Genomic DNA, 17892 nt, shown 5'->3' on the forward strand with positions numbered 1-17892 from the left:
AATAATTCTTTTATTTCCACCAGTCCATAGGTATCAAAAGGTTGAAGAACACTGCTCTAGAGGAGCTTATTATACTGTTATAGGGAGAAGAGGAGATAATGTTTAATTACTTTTATAGAAGAACAGGCTGCTGCAATAATCCCCAGCAGTACACGCATGTCCTCACACAATCTGCACCTTAAAACGGTTATAACGATGTGCATGTGTTCTCAAACGCATACATGCATCATTTATGAAATAAAAAAGTACAGAGAAAGGTTACACAACCACTCTAACCAAATATATCCCCAGGGACACCTACAGGCTGCTGTCTCAAACGTACGCACACTCTTGTTGGCAGAATATGCACATACTTTGACACATGTAAGAACATGCCTCGCACACAAAGGCTGCTTTGTGAAATCGATCTTCCAAGTGGCCGAAAGGAAGAATTTTATTTCCAGTCGCAACAACAGAGAAACAGTGACAGATAAAAGCCTAATGGCCCATCCGCAACATCCAATTTGTCTTTTTTTAAAACAGTTATGTGAAAAGTAGAAAACTGTGTGAAGAAAATAAACTAACCTAATACATGAAGAAGATTCAGAAAGGAAGTCCTCTAACTGTCCATTCACTGTTAGGTTACTTTCTTTCTGAATCTTCTTCAGATCATCAGACACCTATTTTATCTTTTTAAGTTTTAGGTTATTGTTTATGTCTTAAATAAATTTTCAGGTAGTTTTCTACTTTTCACCTTTGTTTGATGCAAACATTTTCTTTTTATTTCCTTTATTTTTATTTTGTTTCAATATTTGTTATTGGCACCATTTTGTCCTATTTCTATGAAACCTAATAAAAATCATTATTTAAAAAATAACAGGAGCGTATGTTGACAATTTAAAAAACATTGTAATAAAATTGCTTTCCACATGTATTATTAACATGACTATCAAAGTTATGTGAATCTGTAGTGGATGTAGTCATCTATTGGGGGTCAACTAAAGATCTTTAAAATTATGTTACTTCTGTGGCTTGCAGCTACAAGCACGTGGCTGCAGGAGCATGCCCCAAAGGGGCAAGAGAATATGAAAAATTGCAAGAGGACTTTGTGAGACTGGGCATCAAAAAGGCCAGATGGCATTTAATGTGAGCAAGTGCAAAGTAATGCATGTGGGAAAGAAGAACCCAAACTAAAGCTATGTGATCATATATGAAGTTGTCTGTCCAAGTTAAGAAGGGACTGTCTATTAAATGTACAGCGCTGTGTATGCCTTTCAGCACTATAGAAGTGATAAATAGTAGTGATGCAAGGTTCCACGTTGGGAGTCACTGCCCAGAAGGATTGAGGTGTCATTGTTGAGGATATTTTTATTTAGCCCTCCCTTACCTGTCTCATTTACTATTATACATTGTATTTCTTAGTCCTGTTTATGTTAAGTGTTGTATCTGTTATTTGTATTTGTTAATGTATTAGTTTAAATTTTTAGACTTGTTCATCACTTTGTATTACGATTAAGTGATTCATCAGATTTTAAATAAACTTGAAACTAGAAATAAAAAAAACAAAGATAAGAATATTATGATGCCCTTGTATCGCTCCATGGTGCGGTTGCACCTCAGATACTATGTGCAATTTGGGTTGTCTTATCAGAAAAAAAGATACAGTGGAATTAGAAAAGGTACAGAGAAGGACGATGAAAATGATTAAAGGGATGGGACAATTTCCCTATAAGGAAAAGCTAAAGTGGCTAAGTCGCTTCAGCCTGGAGAAGAGATGTCTCAGGGGTGATATGATAGAGATCTATAAAATACTGAGTGGAGTGGAAGGGGTGAATATGAGGCGCTTGTTTACTCTTTCAAAAATACTAGGACTAGGTGGCATGCGATGAAACATAGAAATTGACGGCAGAAAAGGGCCTCAGCCCATCAAGTCTGCCCACACCAATGACCCACTCCCCGACTTTTATTCCCCTAGAGATCCCATGTGAATATCCCATTTTCTCTTAAAATCTGACACGTTGTTGGCCTCAATCACCTGCTGAGGTAGCTCGTTCCAATGATCGACTACCCTTTCGGTGAAGAAGTACTTCCTGATATCACCATGAAATTTCCCTCCTCTGACTTTCAGCGAGTGCCCTCTTGTAACCGAGGGCCCTGTAAGTCAGAAGATATCATCTTTGACCTCTATACGTCCCGTAATATACTTAAAGGTCTCAATCATGTCTCCCCTCTCTCTTCGTTCTTCCAGCGAGTACATCCGCAGTTTTTTTAGCCTTTCTTCGTACGTGAGTTCCCTGAGCTCCAAGACCATCCTGGTAGCCATTCGCTGAACCGACTCAATTCTCAACACATCTTTCCGGTAGTGCAGTCTCCAGAATTGAACACAATACTCCAGATGAGGTCTCACCATGGATCTGTACAGCGGCATTATGAAGATACTAAGTAGTAGATTTAAAACAAAATGAAGAAAATATCTCTTCACATAATGTGTAATTAAACTCTGGAATTTGTTGCTGGAGAATATGGTGAAATCAGTTCGCTTAGCAGGGTTTAAAAAAGGTTTGGATAATTTCCTAAAAGAACAATCCATAAGCCATTATTGAGATGACTTGGGGAAATCCACTGCTTATTCTTAGGATAAGCAGCATAAAATCTTTTATTACTTGGTCTCTAGCTAGGTATTTGGGACCTGGGTTGACCACTGTTGGAAATAGGATATTGGGCTTGATGGGTCCCAGTATGGCAATACTTATCGTCTTCCTTTTGGATTAGAGAGTAGAGAATTACACATAAGAATGGCCTAACTGGGTCAGACCAGTGGTCCATCTAACCCAGTACCCCGTCTTCACGGAGGCTAAGTCAAGTCACAAGTACCTGGCAAAAACCCAAATAGTACACGAGGACAAAGTTTGGCCCTGCCTCTGCAAGCTCAGGCCCCATCCCAGTGAGCTTGGTCCCTGCCCTGTCCCTGCAAACACTGATCCCATCTGTACAAGCCTCGAATAGTTAATTGTTTTTCTAGTGCAATAGATTTATTATTCTGGACAGTAGGGATTTGTTATTCTCCCCATGTTCACGAGCCATGCAAAAGGAATCCACTTCAGGTTTTCAACATCTCTTCTTTCTACCAAGAGCTCTGTTGCCCTCTTCAGTTTTCCCTTTTGTATACGAGCCAGATCAGTGTTCTTCAACCGCCGGTCCATAGAAATTTCCTGCCGGTCCACAGGGCCGGCACGTGTATCAGGCCCCAGACAGTGCTCTTCAGTTGCCAGTCCATGGTGCGATCGATGCGGCGTTGTCTTTGTGCCAGCTTCCTCTTTCTCAGTGCTGCAGTGCACAAAGCAGAGGCTCCTACGAGCATCCTGCACCTGAACTGGAAGCCTCTCTGACGTTGCAACGTCAGAGGGAATGCTTTCAGATGAGGCACGGGACGCGCAAGGAGCCTCTGCCCATGGCTTTGTGCACTGCAGCACTGAGGAAGAGGGAGCCAGCCGACGATAACACCGGGGGAGGGGGGGAGGCCAGAAGGCAAGGCCCAGCATGGAGGGAGGGAGAAAACAATGGTAGGGGGAATGATTTTATTTTTGAATTTAGTGATTGATTTACATCTGCTGTTTGTCCAGGAAGAAATGCATTTGATTCTTTTCCTCTGGGGTTGTACTGCTTGCAGAGTCTTGCATCTTAGGGTTTGTTTGTAAATATTAGTACTTTTAGTTTTTGGTCCTGCATTTGCATGGGGTTATCTGTGTTATGGTAGGAAGGAATGTTGAAAAACATACAGTGTGCTTTGTGTATTTTAATTTTGTGGTTAACCATTCTGTGTTGTTAATATGATTATATTGTATGTGAGTATATATGAAAAATGGATGGAAAAAATGGTGTTATAAGTAGTACTATTATGGGGGCAGGGTCTGGGGCGGAGATTGGGTGGAGATGGGCACGACTTAGCCCAGTGTTCTTCAATCGCCAGTCCACAAAATAATTATTTTATTTCCGCTGGTCCATAGGTGTGAAAAGGTTGAAGAACACTGAGCCAGATGGTGTCTTTAAATCTACTCTATATATTTCTTTATTCCAGTGCAATAGGTGTGTTATTCTGGACGACAGATAATAGCCACTCTAGCTTTTGAATACCTCCTCCTTCACCAGAAGGCTCTGCTGCCCCCTTCAATTTTTTCTTGTGCACGCAAGTCAGAAGGAGTCTTTCTGATCTGCGCTGTATATTTCTTTTATTTTTTCTGTCTTTTTCATGGTATTTTGGTGATTTCAAGAGCTAAGAGCTTCCCTAGTCGAAGGTCCAGCTCTACCTGTGAGGGGAGGAAGCAAACTGATTTCTGCAGCTGACAAGACTGTTGTCTAGCTTGTAGAATCATTTTGGTGCTCGGGGTCTGTTCCCCTTGTAGCATCACTCACCTGCTGCATTGCAAGGGCTTCAGTGCAGGCTCTTGGGCATCCATTGGGGGCTCAGTGGGGAATTTCAGGATGCTGGCTGCATTTCACCTCCCCCTTTTTTCATGTCTATGGCAGTTTGAAGCTTGGTCAGATACCAGTCAGACTGGAAGCCTGAAGATTCAGCTCTGGACGATCCATTTGAGGTAGTGATTTCTTCTCCCATATTCAGCTACCTTTGCAGCTGAGACAGACTGCTGCAGCACAGGTCACGGTGAGTTAAGGCTATAACAGCATATGAGGAAAATCGGGGGTTCAGTTTTTGTATTTTCCGCTTCTTCCGTTAGGTTCCTCCACCTGTAAAATCCTGCAATCGCTGTTATTTTCTTTTTGTTAAAAGCGTTTTGGTACCATTATTTGGCACAAAAATTATTTTTTTAAATTCTCCAGTAACTTCAAATCACTTCGCTTTGCCTCAAAACTTGCAGGCATGGAATCCTTAGGCTCCTTAATTCCTGCCAGATTTGCCCCCCCATTTTAGAAAAAAATGTAAAATAAGGCACCCCCCCCCCCCCCCCGCAAATAAGCCACCCACCGATACCTGCGCTTACCCGAATCGGGTGGTACGCTGGGTGACTCCTTGTGGTCCTTTCGTCTACCTATTTGCCTCCATGGCTGCGTGCCATGCCTCATCATGAAGTGAAGAGGAGGAAGTGACAGGACTGCAGCGCGCGCTCGTGACTCTGCGCCAGGAAACACAGGCAGCTTCCCTCATCCCTCCCTACAAAATTTTTTTTACATAGTTCCCCCTCCCCCCCCGATGTCCGATTCACCCCCCGCAGGACCGCTCGCACACACCCGCACCCCCACCCCGAAGGACCGCCGACTCCCCGACACGATCGGGGCAAAAAGGAGCCCAAGCCCTCTTGCCCCGTCGATTCCCCAACTCCCCGACAATATCGGGCCAGGAGGGAGCCCAAGTCCTCCTGGCCCTGGTGACCCCCCCCCCCCGCTAGTTGTTCGGGCCAGGAGGGAGCCCAAACCCTCCTGGCCAAGGCGACCCCCTAACCCCACCCTGCACTACATTACGGGCAGGAGGGATCCCAGGCCCTCCTGCCCTCGACGCAAACCCCCCTCCCCCCAACGACCGCCCCCCCCCCCCAAGAACCTCCGACCGCCCCCCCAGCCGACCCGCGACCCCCCTGGCCGACCCCCACGACACCCCCAACCCCCTTCCCCGTACCTTTCTGTAGTTGGCCGGACAGACGGGAGCCAAACCCGCCTGTCCGGCAGGCAGCCAACGACGGAATGAGGCCGGATTGGCCCATCCGTCCCAAAGCTCCGCCTACTGGTGGGGCCTAAGGCGCCTGGGCCAATCAGAATAGGCCCGGGAGCCTTAGGTCCCTCCTGGGGGCAGGGCCTGAGGCACATGGGCCCAACCCGACCATGTGCATCAGGCCCTGCCCCCAGGAGGGACCTAAGGCTCCCGGGCCTATTCTGATTGGCCCAGGCGCCTTAGGCCCCACCAGTAGGCGGAGCTTTGGGACGGATGGGCCAATCCAGCCTCATTCCGTCGTTGGCTGCCTGCCGGACAGGCGGGTTTGGCTCCCGTCTGTCCGGCCAACTACAGAAAGATAAGGGGGGTGGGGGTCGGCCAGGGAGGTCGGGTCGGCTGGGGGGGCGGTCGGAGGTTCTTTGGGATCCCTCCTGCCCGTAATGTAGTGCGGGGTGGGGTTAGGGGGTCGCCGTGGCCAGGAGGATTTAGGCTCCCTCCTGGCCCGAACAACTAGGGGGGGGGTCGCCAGGGCCAGGAGGACTTGGGCTCCCTCCTGGCCCGATATTGTCGGGGAGTCGGCGGGGCAAGAGGGGAAGCAGCAGGACACCGGTAGGAGCTTTTACATGATGGGGGGGGGGGTCGGGAGGCTGTGGGGGTGCGAGCGGTCCTGCGGGGGGGGGATGAATCGGATGTCGGGGGGGGCATCAGGCTTTCAGGGTGGGCACAGGACTTCAAGGGGGAGAGGCGAATCGGGGCGGGCGAAAGAAGAGTCGGGGTGGCCAGAGGAGAGTCGGGGCGGGCGACTGGAGAGTCGGAGACATTGTCTGGTTATGCTGGTTTGTAATGACAACTACCGTTATTACCATTATACTGTACCATATACAGGTAATAAAATTCTGTTTTTTTTCAACAATAACTGTGTACTGTAGTCTTCTTCATGGGTAAATAAGACATCCCCCCGAAAATAAGCCCTAGAGCATATTTTGGCCTTCCAAAAAAAATAAGACAATGTCTTACCATCGGGGAAACAGGGTATCTGAACTGAAGACCACGAGGTGAGGATGTGCCCTCTAGTGGAGCAGGAAGGCACACGCATGCATGGGCAGCACTAGCAAACTTTGAGATCTTCAATCGTTTGCTTGAAAATCTGTCCGCGATGGGGCTCCGTGGATGACGTCACCCACATGTAGAGAATATCTGCCTGCTGTCCCTGGATATCACCTGTTAAGGTAAGTAACTGTGCTTTATTTTCAATTTAGTGATAAAAATGTGTCAGCTTTGAGAATTTATATCTGCTGTTTATATTTTGCATTATATTTGTCTATTTTTCTATAGGTACTGAGGTGACATTGCATATTTTAAAGTCATCTGCCTTGACATCTTTGAACCCCCCCCCCCCAAATATAAATGATAATTAAAATTTTCTCTGCGTATAATGTGCTTTGTAGTTTTTAAAAAAATTTTATGGTTATCATTATGAATTAATAAGATATGTGTACATGAAAAATGATTGGAAGAAATTGGGGGTGGGACTGACAATTAATAGATGTCCTCTTTTGATGAAAAAAATAAATGGTCACATAAGTCATGAGCAAAGTTTCGGCTTATTCGATCTCAGCCTGCAGAATGCTCTGGAATGGATCAGGCATTGGGGCTGGAGATTCCACCTCTAAGGCTACCCTCCTTTCAAGGGACAAAGGCCATTTGGAAAGGACAAATGGATGATTTCATGACCAGTGTGGCAAATCATCGGACGAAATCTCTACCTGACAGCAGACCGCAAACCTCTAGAGTAGGAGTGTCAAAGTCCCTCCTTGAGGGCTGCAATCCAGTTGAGTTGGGAAGGAGGCACTGGGGGCACTAAAGACATGGAAAGGAGGCACTGGGGGCACTAAAGACATGGGAAGGATGCACTGGGGACACTAAAGACAGGAAGGGGCACTAAGGACATGGGAAGGAGGCAATGGGGGCACTAAAGACAGGAAGGGGCACTAAGAATATGGGAAGGAGGCACTGGGGGCACTAAAGACATGGGAAGGATGCACTGGGGGCACTAAAGAGGAAGGGGCACTAAGGACATGGGGAGGAGGCACTGGGGGCACTAAAGACATGGGAAGGAGACACTGGGGGCACTAAAGACATGGGAAGGAGGCACTGGGGGCACTAAACACATAGGAAGGGGCAGGAAAGATGCTCTGGGGGCACTAAAGACAGGAAGGGGCACTAAGGACATGGGGAGGAGGCACTGGGGGCACTAAAGACAGGAAGGGGCATTAAGGACATGGGAAGGAGGCACTGAGGTCACTAAGAACATGGGAAGGAGGCACTAAAGACAGGAAGGGGCACTAAGGACATGAGAAGGAGGGCACTAAGGACATGAGAAGGAGGCACTGGGGGCACTAAAGACATGGGATGGGGGCACTAAGGACATGGGAAGGAAAGAGGACAATTCTTGGGCTTGAGTGCAGAAAGAAAGAAATGAAAGAAAGGATACACAGACAGAAGGAAACGCAACCAGAGACTCATGAAATCACCAGACAGCAAAAGTAGGAAAAATGATTTTATTTTCAATTTAGTGATCAAAACGTGTCAGTTTTGAGAATTTATATCTGCTGTCTATATTTTGCGCTATATTTGTCTATTTTTCTATAGTTACTGAGGTGACCAAGCTCGCGGAAATGGGGTTTTTAAATTTTAGTCCTAGTAGTTTGCCGGTCCACAAAATAATTCTTTTATTTCTGCCGGTCCACGGGTGTAAAAAGGTTGAAAAACACTGACCTAGTGTATGGAATCCGGAAAGGATGTAACGGAATGGAGGATTCCATATGATCCGCCCTCTCTGTATTCACTCAGTTGTTTGTGGTAGCCTGCTACTTTCTGAGGCTTGAAGATTTAACAGTCAGTTGCCAGATTCTGTGGGGAGTTTTTGTGAGTAAACACATTACCGAAGGCCTTTCTTGGGGTGCTTGTTGCGCATAGCAGGTTTCTCAATGTTGCCTTTGTGCCTGTTTATTACTTGTTAATATTTTGCAGAACAAACCAGTTTATGAGTTACTTGTGTTGATGGGGGATTTTCCCCTGTACTTCCTTGTCCTGGATTGACAGGTATGTGCTTAGCTTTGGGACTGAACTGATTCTACCACTAGGGGGAGTGCAGTATGTGTTCTGAAAAGATTTCAATTTCTGTTAGATTTCTGCAACACCCAGACTGCGAGTTGGGATTGAACACCTAGCATATGGAATCCTCCAGGGACTAACAGAAGATTATCAAAGGTGTAAACATAATCTTCCATTGTCTAAATAATAGTAAGTTGCAATCATTCATGCATGCTGAGTTTCATATCTTAATTACAGCCAGAAGTGCAGAAAAATACTGATGGACAAACAACAATCAAGCACATTTATTTCCATGAAGGTATAGATTAATGAACAGCACCAAGCTAATAGTGGATTGTAAAGAAAAAAAAAAAGGTCTGAAGCTACACAGATTAAAGCAAAATCAAGACCACAAAATTAATAAACAATGCAATCTCACTTGATCTCAATATTTTTGCAACAAAATCACTGGAAAAGTATTTTATAATCATCCTTGTCATCCTTTTTTGCAACAAAATCACTGGAAAAGTATTTTATAATCATCCTTGTCATCCTTAAAATAGAATGCAAGACAATGCTTAGCGGACAGAGTGATGGCTTCTGAAATCTTAGTGCACAGACTGTAACCTCATATTTTGAAATTTAATCCATGCAGATATTGGCAACCAATGCACTGTTCCACTTATTTTCATTGGAGTGGCCTTTTCTCTATAGATCTTGACCTCATGTTTCAAACTAATTGCAATATATACAACAATTTATAAGGCTGGCCTATCAAAAAGGGAGTTATAGTAGTACAACTGGAAAATCATCAGTAAGGGGATAACTTACTTAAAATGATTCTTTTGTTCCAAATACCAATTCTAAAGTCATTCAACAACCTTATTTGCACATGGATGCATCCCTTTTACAAAGCCACGATAGCGATTCTCCACTGCCAAATGAATCAAATTCAATTTAATTCCTATGGGCTTTGGTGTATTTGCCACAGGAGAATCACTGCTGCAGCTTTGCAAAAGGGCCCATAATGACCAGTGACAAAGGGAGTGAGTCACAGGGCTGAGATTCTCTGATAAGAGTCCAAATTAAAAAAATATAACGTTCTAAATAAGTACTCTATTATGTTGCTATAAGTGTTGGCAAAAAAGGTAAGTGAATATACTTTAGGAATGGGATTGTGTGTGGAGATTATATGAGCCCATGCTATTCAAAATGACCAATTATAAAAATCTTTTGTTCCAGATTGGAGTAATGTGGGGGCCCCAGCTGTCATATGCTGATACTGGAAATTAGGCTAATTTTTGGCTATAGGTTTAGCCCACATCTGCCAACCTGTGCTCTGTGGGATGGGTCTTTTGGAATAAGGGTGAAGTTGAGAAGAGTAATAATAGAATGGGCAAGATAAAGGAGGAGGAAGAGATTATGAAGAATGGTACAAATGGTCCAGATCCTAAAATGTTTAGTGTAGGACACTGTTTTGGATCTTTTATCCCCTCCCTCTCCCTCACTCTCCTCTCAGGGGAACCTACTTTACTCAGAATTAGTAGTTATCAGCGGTGCTGTGGAAGGACAGTTGACTTAAGTTCTGCATGAATTAATTTCATTATACCCCAGTCTTGCCATAGCTGGAAGGTTGACTTTTGAATTAAACACTTTCAGTGTACGCTGGTGCTGGCACAGATGGACAGCTGACTTCTTGTCTGTTCTGATTCTTTACATTATACATTGGTGGAGCCACAGCATTGACGAACATCTCTGGTCTGGATTCATTTGGGACAGTGATGACTGATTGCTAAAAGAAAGAGAACATATATATTTATTTAAAAATTTTCTTTACTGTTTCAGAGACTAAACAGTTTACATTCATTAAGAACAAACATAAAATTATTGCCAGACTTAAAATTCATAACAACTAAAATCTTAAAATCCTCATCTGAATAATGTCACTATCTAAGTTCCTCTATCGCAGCACTGAAATGCAGAGACCTATGATTGAGTTAAAATTAAAAGGAAAATAGAGAATGCCATCTGTTTTTCACAATAATAAAACAGTCATCCCTATTTACATCTTATGGGAGACAGTGGTATTGGATTAAATGGGTTTATTATACTGTATCATCCCAAAGAAATAGCATGGCAGGAGCATGAAGAGATTACAGGAGAGATGGATGGAGTTTGGAAGAGGAAAAGGGGGTCTTTGGTTGGTTCTCCTCTATGCTTAGCTACTACAGCCTGGTTTACAATACCACTGTCTCCACGGCTCTGCTAAGGTTAGATTTGAGGGGGATGTGACCTGTGAAGCTATGTAGGGCATGATGAATGAGGGAGTACTGCCATATATTTGTGCTGCCTCCGTATCCATCCACATAATGTGGGCCATGGAATAAGGGGAGCAGGGGATAATTGTGCTGGGCAAAGAATGGAGGCCAAAGAAGGGGTAAAAGCAGAGAGAAAGATGTTGTGCTGGAGTCACCACTAATAAAGGAGGGGGACATTATGCCAAAGCTGTTACCACCAAATGAGGTGCCAATTTCCGTTTTTGCAAAAGGCATTAGTGTCATAGCTAACTTGGCTCCCAAGCCAACCACTTAGGGCCAAATTCTCAAAACTAAAATCTGCCTTTAATGTGCTTGCTAAACCGGTTCCAGCTGGTTTAGTGTGCATGTATTTTAGCCGCTGATTATTAAAACGGCTTACCGTGGTCTTTTCAGAGTTTTCTGGCAATCTCAGATACTGACATGCAAATGTAGTACAAAAACGTCATTACTATTAAAATGATCACTCAGTGATTCTCTAAAATCACCGAGTGATTCTCTAACCTCATTGTGCCACATCTGCGGCCAAAATTTGCTGACAGTTCTGAGCTGTTGTCTTACTTTCTGATCAGTAGTTGAGCGTTGATTGGCTCAGGCACTGACAGGAAACATAGGCTTAACAGCTCGGACCCCACCCCCAACACAAACACAAGTTAAAATAAACCCCAAATCGAAGATCAGCAGGAAAGACGCCCACTCTCTTGCCATGTCGTACAATCACCCAACACTGCTAACAACCCCCCCCCCCACACACACACAGCAACGAAAGAGATGCCCACTCCCTCCTACCATTGAAGTCAAGCCCCCCCCCCCCCCCACAGCAGCAGGAGAGGTGCCCACTCCCGCCTGCCGCTGAAGTCAATCGCATCCCGCCTCATGGCATAGTAACATAATAAATGACGGCAGATAAAGACCCGAATGGTCCATCCAGTCTGCCCAAACATATACTCTACAACTTAATGATTGACTTTAAATTGTTCTTTTTCTTAGATATTTCTGGGTCAGAAACACAGAGCTCTGCCTCGTACTATGCATAGGTTCCATCTACTGGAGCCTCCGTCAAAGCTCAGTCCAGCCCTTCTAAACCAACCCAGCCCATCCTCAACTGAATGGCCATATACGGGACTCAGACCGTGCAAGTCTGCCAGTACTGGGCTTAGTTCTTCAATATATACCATTATTTTCTGCCCACTGCTGAACTCAAGCACTCTCCCACGGCAGCAAAAGAGATGCCCACTCCCTCTCACCGCCAAGCAACACCCACTTGACACCCTCCCATGCCTCTGATGATCCCCCGCCCCCTCCCCCTTACCTTGTTTACGATGGCTTGCTGGAGGGATGCCTATTCCCTCTGACCAGCAGGCCCGCCTCTTCAAAATGGTGGGCCTTTCCCTCCCCATCTGCTTGGGAGGTATGAGGAAAGGGTGAGCCTAGCCTTCAGGGGAGGCAGTGGTGTAGTAAAAGAGGGGCGGTCTGCGCCGTCTTGGTGGGGGTGCCGGCACCCATCCTCCTGATCCTTCCCCACCCCACTTTCACTACCGTGCACGTCCCTTCCCCTCCCCCCTTATCTTTTTAACATTCCTGATGCGAGCAGCAACCCCAACCTGCTGCTCGCGCCAGTGTCTGCTCTTTCTCCGATATCTTCCTGGACCCGCGCCTAGGAAGTGATGTCAGAGGAAGGGAAGGGGTGTGCAGCAGGATGGGATGAGGAAGAAGCAGATGGGGGCATATGAGGGGGCGCCTTTCACCCTTGCTACTCCACTGAGGGGAGGGGCACTAATCAAGGTAAAGTGAGAGGGAATCTAATGTGAGGAAGAATTAGTAAGGAGCAAGGTATCGTGTCAGGAGAAAGTATAGAGCAGAGAAATATAGAATGCAGGAGTGGAGGAAGTATGGAGGGATATTAAGCATCTTATCCCGACACAAAAGTCACATGACATTGGGAGAAAGAAGTGAGGGGAAAACAGAACAATAAGAAGAGAAGACATTAAGGTGGGGAAGGACTGAGAAAGAAGTGGTGCTAGTTTGAGAGAAAATAAAGTGTATGATGTGTACAAGGTAGGTAGGGAAGAAGGACTATTGAGGTCTGGATGAGAGAGGAGAATAGGGTTTGTATAGATGAGCCAGAGTGGACTGGAAGGAATAGCATAAGTGTAGATGAGTTGGGAGCAGAATGGTAAACTGTGGTGATAAGTTGGGTTTGGGGAGGAAGATTGACCTTGTGTTCAGTATTTTGTTCATTGGTTAAATAATTTTGGCCTCTGCTCTTTATCATAATGAAATAAATCTAAGAGATTTACCATGTTGGAATTGGACTTGCAGCAGGAAGCCTTACATCCAAATGCAGAGGTGGATATTGAGATGCAGAGCTCCAGGAGCATCAGAAGCAGAAGAACACCTTCAATCCCAGGGACCACATTCTAAAGAAACAATAGAGATATTTATATCTTAGAATTTATTTTCTGCCTGTTTGAAGGAATTCACTCAAGGTGGTGTTCAGCAAGAATTGGTTAAACAAACAATAGACAATTACAGCAGTAAAAATATTCAATTCAAATAATAATATAAAAGGATGACGTGGAGGGGCATTTTCGACAGAACGTCTAAATCTAATTAGGAAAAAACATCCAGAAATCTAGTAGATAAAACGCCCATTTTCAAAACAGACAGACTCCCACAGTTCCACATGCGTCAAAGGGGGGAGAGATGCAGCCGACACCTGATAAAGTCCTCAGGATCGACATGGAGCCACACAGCCTAAGTTCAAGCTTCAGTAACAACCAGAAGTGAGTCTTGCTACCAGGGGACCGAACCCCAAGGCACCAAAAGTGCTAGAGCATGCTGGCTAGGAAGGTGTAGAAGTAGAAGGGATGCTGGGAAACAGCGATCACAACATAATCCGCTTCGACCTGGATGCAGGGGCGAAACATCGGTCCAGAACGATGGCCACGGCACTGAACTTCCGAAAAGGGAATTACAAAGGGATGAGACTCATGGTGGGGAAGAAGATTAAGAAGAGGATAAATACTGTAAAAACGCTAGAGCAAGCTTGGTCTCTTTTTAAGGACACAGTCACCGAGGCGCAAAATCTATATATACCGCGTATCAACAAGGAATGGAAAAGGTCAAAAACTTCACACACAGGGCTGCTATGGAACCTTTGGCCAAGTCCCTCCTTCTTATGTAACTTCTGGTTTCATCAGTTTGGTCCAGTAACAGGTCTCATACAGATTGCATCTGTGACAGTTTTAGATTGCTAGCTATCCCCTTCTGTAGTAGTAGTTTAAGCTGGCCGTGAACAGATGGCGCCAGTACTGATATTGACACTGGTGCAGAAGGTGCTGAGGTGCTTGGGCGAGCTCAGAGGTAAGAGTAGACATTGAGGAAAGAGAACTTAAAGTGATGGAGAACAATCTACTCGATGTCAGTTTTGGAATACATCAAAGTGGAAGAAGAACGAGATCCAGAGGGTGTTGGTTGAAGCTCTTGCCCGTGTTCCTTTGTCTTCTTCCTAGCATTGGAGAATTGTGGTACTGATGTAGGCTTTGGGTATGTTCAATATATTTTGGTGCTGAGGGAGCCAATGCAGAAGTCAATGCAGGTGTCAATGCTGGGGTATGGTAAGCATCGGAATTTGTAGTTCCTGGCATATCCAATATTTTCAATGTGGCACTGAATAGTTTTTCATATTGAAGCTTCCTTGCCTTTCTTGTTCGAATCTGCAAACAGGAGCAAAGTTTGCAGTTGATATCCCAGTAGACAGGGCCCAAGGCACTGAACAAACCAAGAGTGTAGGTCAGTGGCCGAAATGGCCCAATTACAATGAGAATACTTCTTGAATTTGCTAGGTGCCCTTGACATCGATGGGAATATCTCTGATGCCAAGTCAAAGGCCTCAATAGTGAAACTGAAAAGAAAGAGGGAAGCCGAAAATTGTCGATGTTTCTGGGCATGAGAAGAGGCCCTGGAGGGCAGAAGGCCCAAAATTGAAATGGGTGATCCAGGGAAGCCGAGTAGATAGAGACCTGGAAAAAACTCAATGTTCACATCCTTAAAATAGGCTGGAGAGAACCTGAAAAAAAAAAAATTGATATAAAATCACAAATTTTCAAAAAATTAAAGAGAGAAGAATTTAAATAAATAAATAAATATGACAAACAGAAAAGAGAAAAACCGAATGGGAAGGTGCAAAACTGTAGTAAGTTTGATGCGCTTAGAGAAACTCAAACAGCCAGCTTCTTAGCTCTTAGGAAAACCGAGAACTGATGTCCCCGCGAGGTGACATCGGGCGGAAGACACCAGCACAGTACATGCACAGCACAGACAGTCTTAAAATTTTAAAGTGGCAATACACTCCTTCCTCCTTATTCGCGGTTTCGGAACCCGCGGTTTCGACTATTCGTGGTTTTTGGTGCCAGGATCCCCCCTAGTGAATCTACCTTACCTGCTTTTAGCGGTGATGCGGGGCAGGAGCGATCTTCCTACACTCCTGTCCCGTGCAGAGCTATCATCGAAAATGGCTGCCGTGAGTTCCCGTGGTAGTCTCGTGAAACCACAGAAACTCATAGCATCATTTTCGATGACGGAACTGCACAGGGCAGGAGTGTAGGAAGATCGCTCCTGCCCCGCGTCACCGCTAGACCACCAGGTAAGGTCCGGGATGCAGGAGGGAGGCGGGGATGGGTCAGCCGGTCCAAAAGTTATTCGCAAATTTTCCATATTCGCGGGCCAGCTCTGCCCCTAACTCCCGCGAATATGAAGGGAGGTGTATGCACTTTTTGACTGTCCATGCCGGGGCTCTGTGGATGGTGTCACCTTCATGTGAGAATATGCTGCCTGCTTGTCCTCAGATAACTTATAGTATTTATAAATTTTATTCATAAATGTGCACTCCACCCAGACTCTGCAGTTGAGGTTGCTAGAGACTCACATGGTGAGCCAACAGGGCTGGAAGTTGGCAATGGGCGTGATACATTTGCTGCTGCATTACACAGCTTGAATACTGTGAGGGCTTCTTATGAGGGTAATGAATGCCAAAGCTATGACCATTATTATGACCTGCTTGACCTGGCTTACAGCACAATTAAACAATACACTGTACAGAAAACAATTGCTGATTTTTTTTTAATCCCATTTAACAGCCTTGACAACAGTTGTGCAAAACAAGTTTTATTGATAATTTAAGACAATTGTTTATGACTTTCAACATTTAGCAGTAAAACTTACCAGCAAGGCACTTCTGTACCTCAAGCAGTCAGTTCCATATTCATAATTGTAACAACTGTATGAATCGCTGTTATAGAAGTAAAGGTTAATGCCAACGCCAAGATCGAGGCCAATGATAATTATTCCAACACATGCAGAAATGGAGCTCATGATATTCATCCCCAAGCTTCCCTTTACCTGGCAAAGTTAAGAAGAACAAGTTTTCTCTCTCCATCTTGCTTCATCTAGTTTTTACTTTGTCAGTCTCGTTAACCTCTCACATCTGATGACCTTATCTATCATAAAGTTTCAAGATTTTATTAAAATTTGATGTGCACACATTGTGAAATATTTCAAAGCATATTACAAATCTAAAAATGGGGGAAAAACAATATAGTACTTTATTAACGAATAATATATACATACAAAATTCTATACAGGTACAAAAGGATAAGGAGATGAATTACAATAATTAAAGTAAAGAGAACAAATATGGGTAACATAGGGGGGGGGGAGTTAAAAAGTAAAAAGAAATAAAAAGGGGGAAGATAAAAAATTGAATCCTGCAAATGAAGATTAATTAGAAATTAAAATATAAGATTTTAAACATAGAATAAACGCCTTTGAATTTTTCTAATGATGTTTCTCCATGCAAATAACTTGGTAAAATATTCCAGAGCTGAATAACTGTGACTGAAAAGATAGTAGACCAAAAAGGTAGGGAGAACGAGAAGGTCTGCCTGTCTTTTCATTTTTTTTTATGGGGCAGATATTTTGCATGTGTAACACACACAAAATATCTGTGCCATGGAAAAAAATGAACAAAAAAGACAGGCAGGTCTGTCAAAAAACCTGCAGACCTGTCAGTAATTCAGTTACCGACAAGTCTGCAGCAGTCGGGTTTGTCAGTAGTAAAACCCTACTCAAAATAGCCAAGCAATTGTTAGTGAATCAATCGCTTGGCTGTTTTGCATGGGGTTTTATTAATTTGCATGGGGCGATCGGGATCGGATCGCTGCAGGCTTTAGTGAATAGTGCAGGAGGGAAATCTGGTCGTAAAGGGCTCGCAAACCGATCGGTACACGATTGGTTTGCTTAGTGAATCTAGGTCAAAGTCGGCAAAAAAAAAAAAAAATCCTTCTAGCCTCCCTGACACTATTCAAATATTGAAGGGACAGAGAGAGAGGAAAGCAAGGGAGAAGCTGAGAATTTAGAAAGGGCAAGTTTCAGGTGCTATCCAAGTAAGCTCTCCTCCTGATATTTACCCCATAGCAGTCACTGGTTTTTGGTTTTTTTTAAATGCCAGATACTGCAGGATTTTTATACCTGAATATTTAGCCCTGAATGTCTGGTCACTGGGTTTTATTTAGGTATCAGCTGATATTCAGCTTGATACCCAGAGAAGTGCTTTGATAAAATTAGGACAGCTTTTTTCCTTTTCTACAGTATCTTTATCCAGGATTCAGGAACTTGTTCGGTTCATGGCCAGACTATCACTGTAAACTGGGTAACTCCTGTGCCACCCTGACTCCATCCTTGAATAAGCTACAATCAGTTTCCTGTCTTTAAAACAAGGGCGCCCTTCTATTACGATTTTTTTTAAAGTTTGGTAAATGACAGTGAAGTCCTCTT

General features: G+C 44.3%; 1 protein-coding gene across 3 annotated transcripts in view; it reads right to left on the reverse strand.

The window, feature by feature from the left end:
* Positions 1-9018: 9018 nt before the first annotated feature.
* Positions 9019-17892, reverse strand: part of LOC117348530 (membrane-spanning 4-domains subfamily A member 4A-like) — a 53241-nt gene continuing 44367 nt past the window's right edge. For all 3 annotated transcript variants that reach the window (XM_033920769.1, XM_033920768.1, XM_033920771.1), the window contains exons 5-7: positions 16282-16458; positions 13356-13475; positions 9019-10532 (exon numbers count right to left, since the gene is read on the reverse strand). In XM_033920769.1, coding sequence (XP_033776660.1) covers positions 10386-10532; positions 13356-13475; positions 16282-16458 — 444 coding nt within the window. In that variant the 3' untranslated portion in view covers positions 9019-10385. The remainder of the gene's footprint in view (positions 10533-13355; positions 13476-16281; positions 16459-17892) is intronic.

This window comes from Geotrypetes seraphini, chromosome 14 (genome assembly GCF_902459505.1).
Source record: "Geotrypetes seraphini chromosome 14, aGeoSer1.1, whole genome shotgun sequence".
NCBI classification, from domain to species: Eukaryota; Metazoa; Chordata; class Amphibia; order Gymnophiona; family Dermophiidae; genus Geotrypetes; species Geotrypetes seraphini.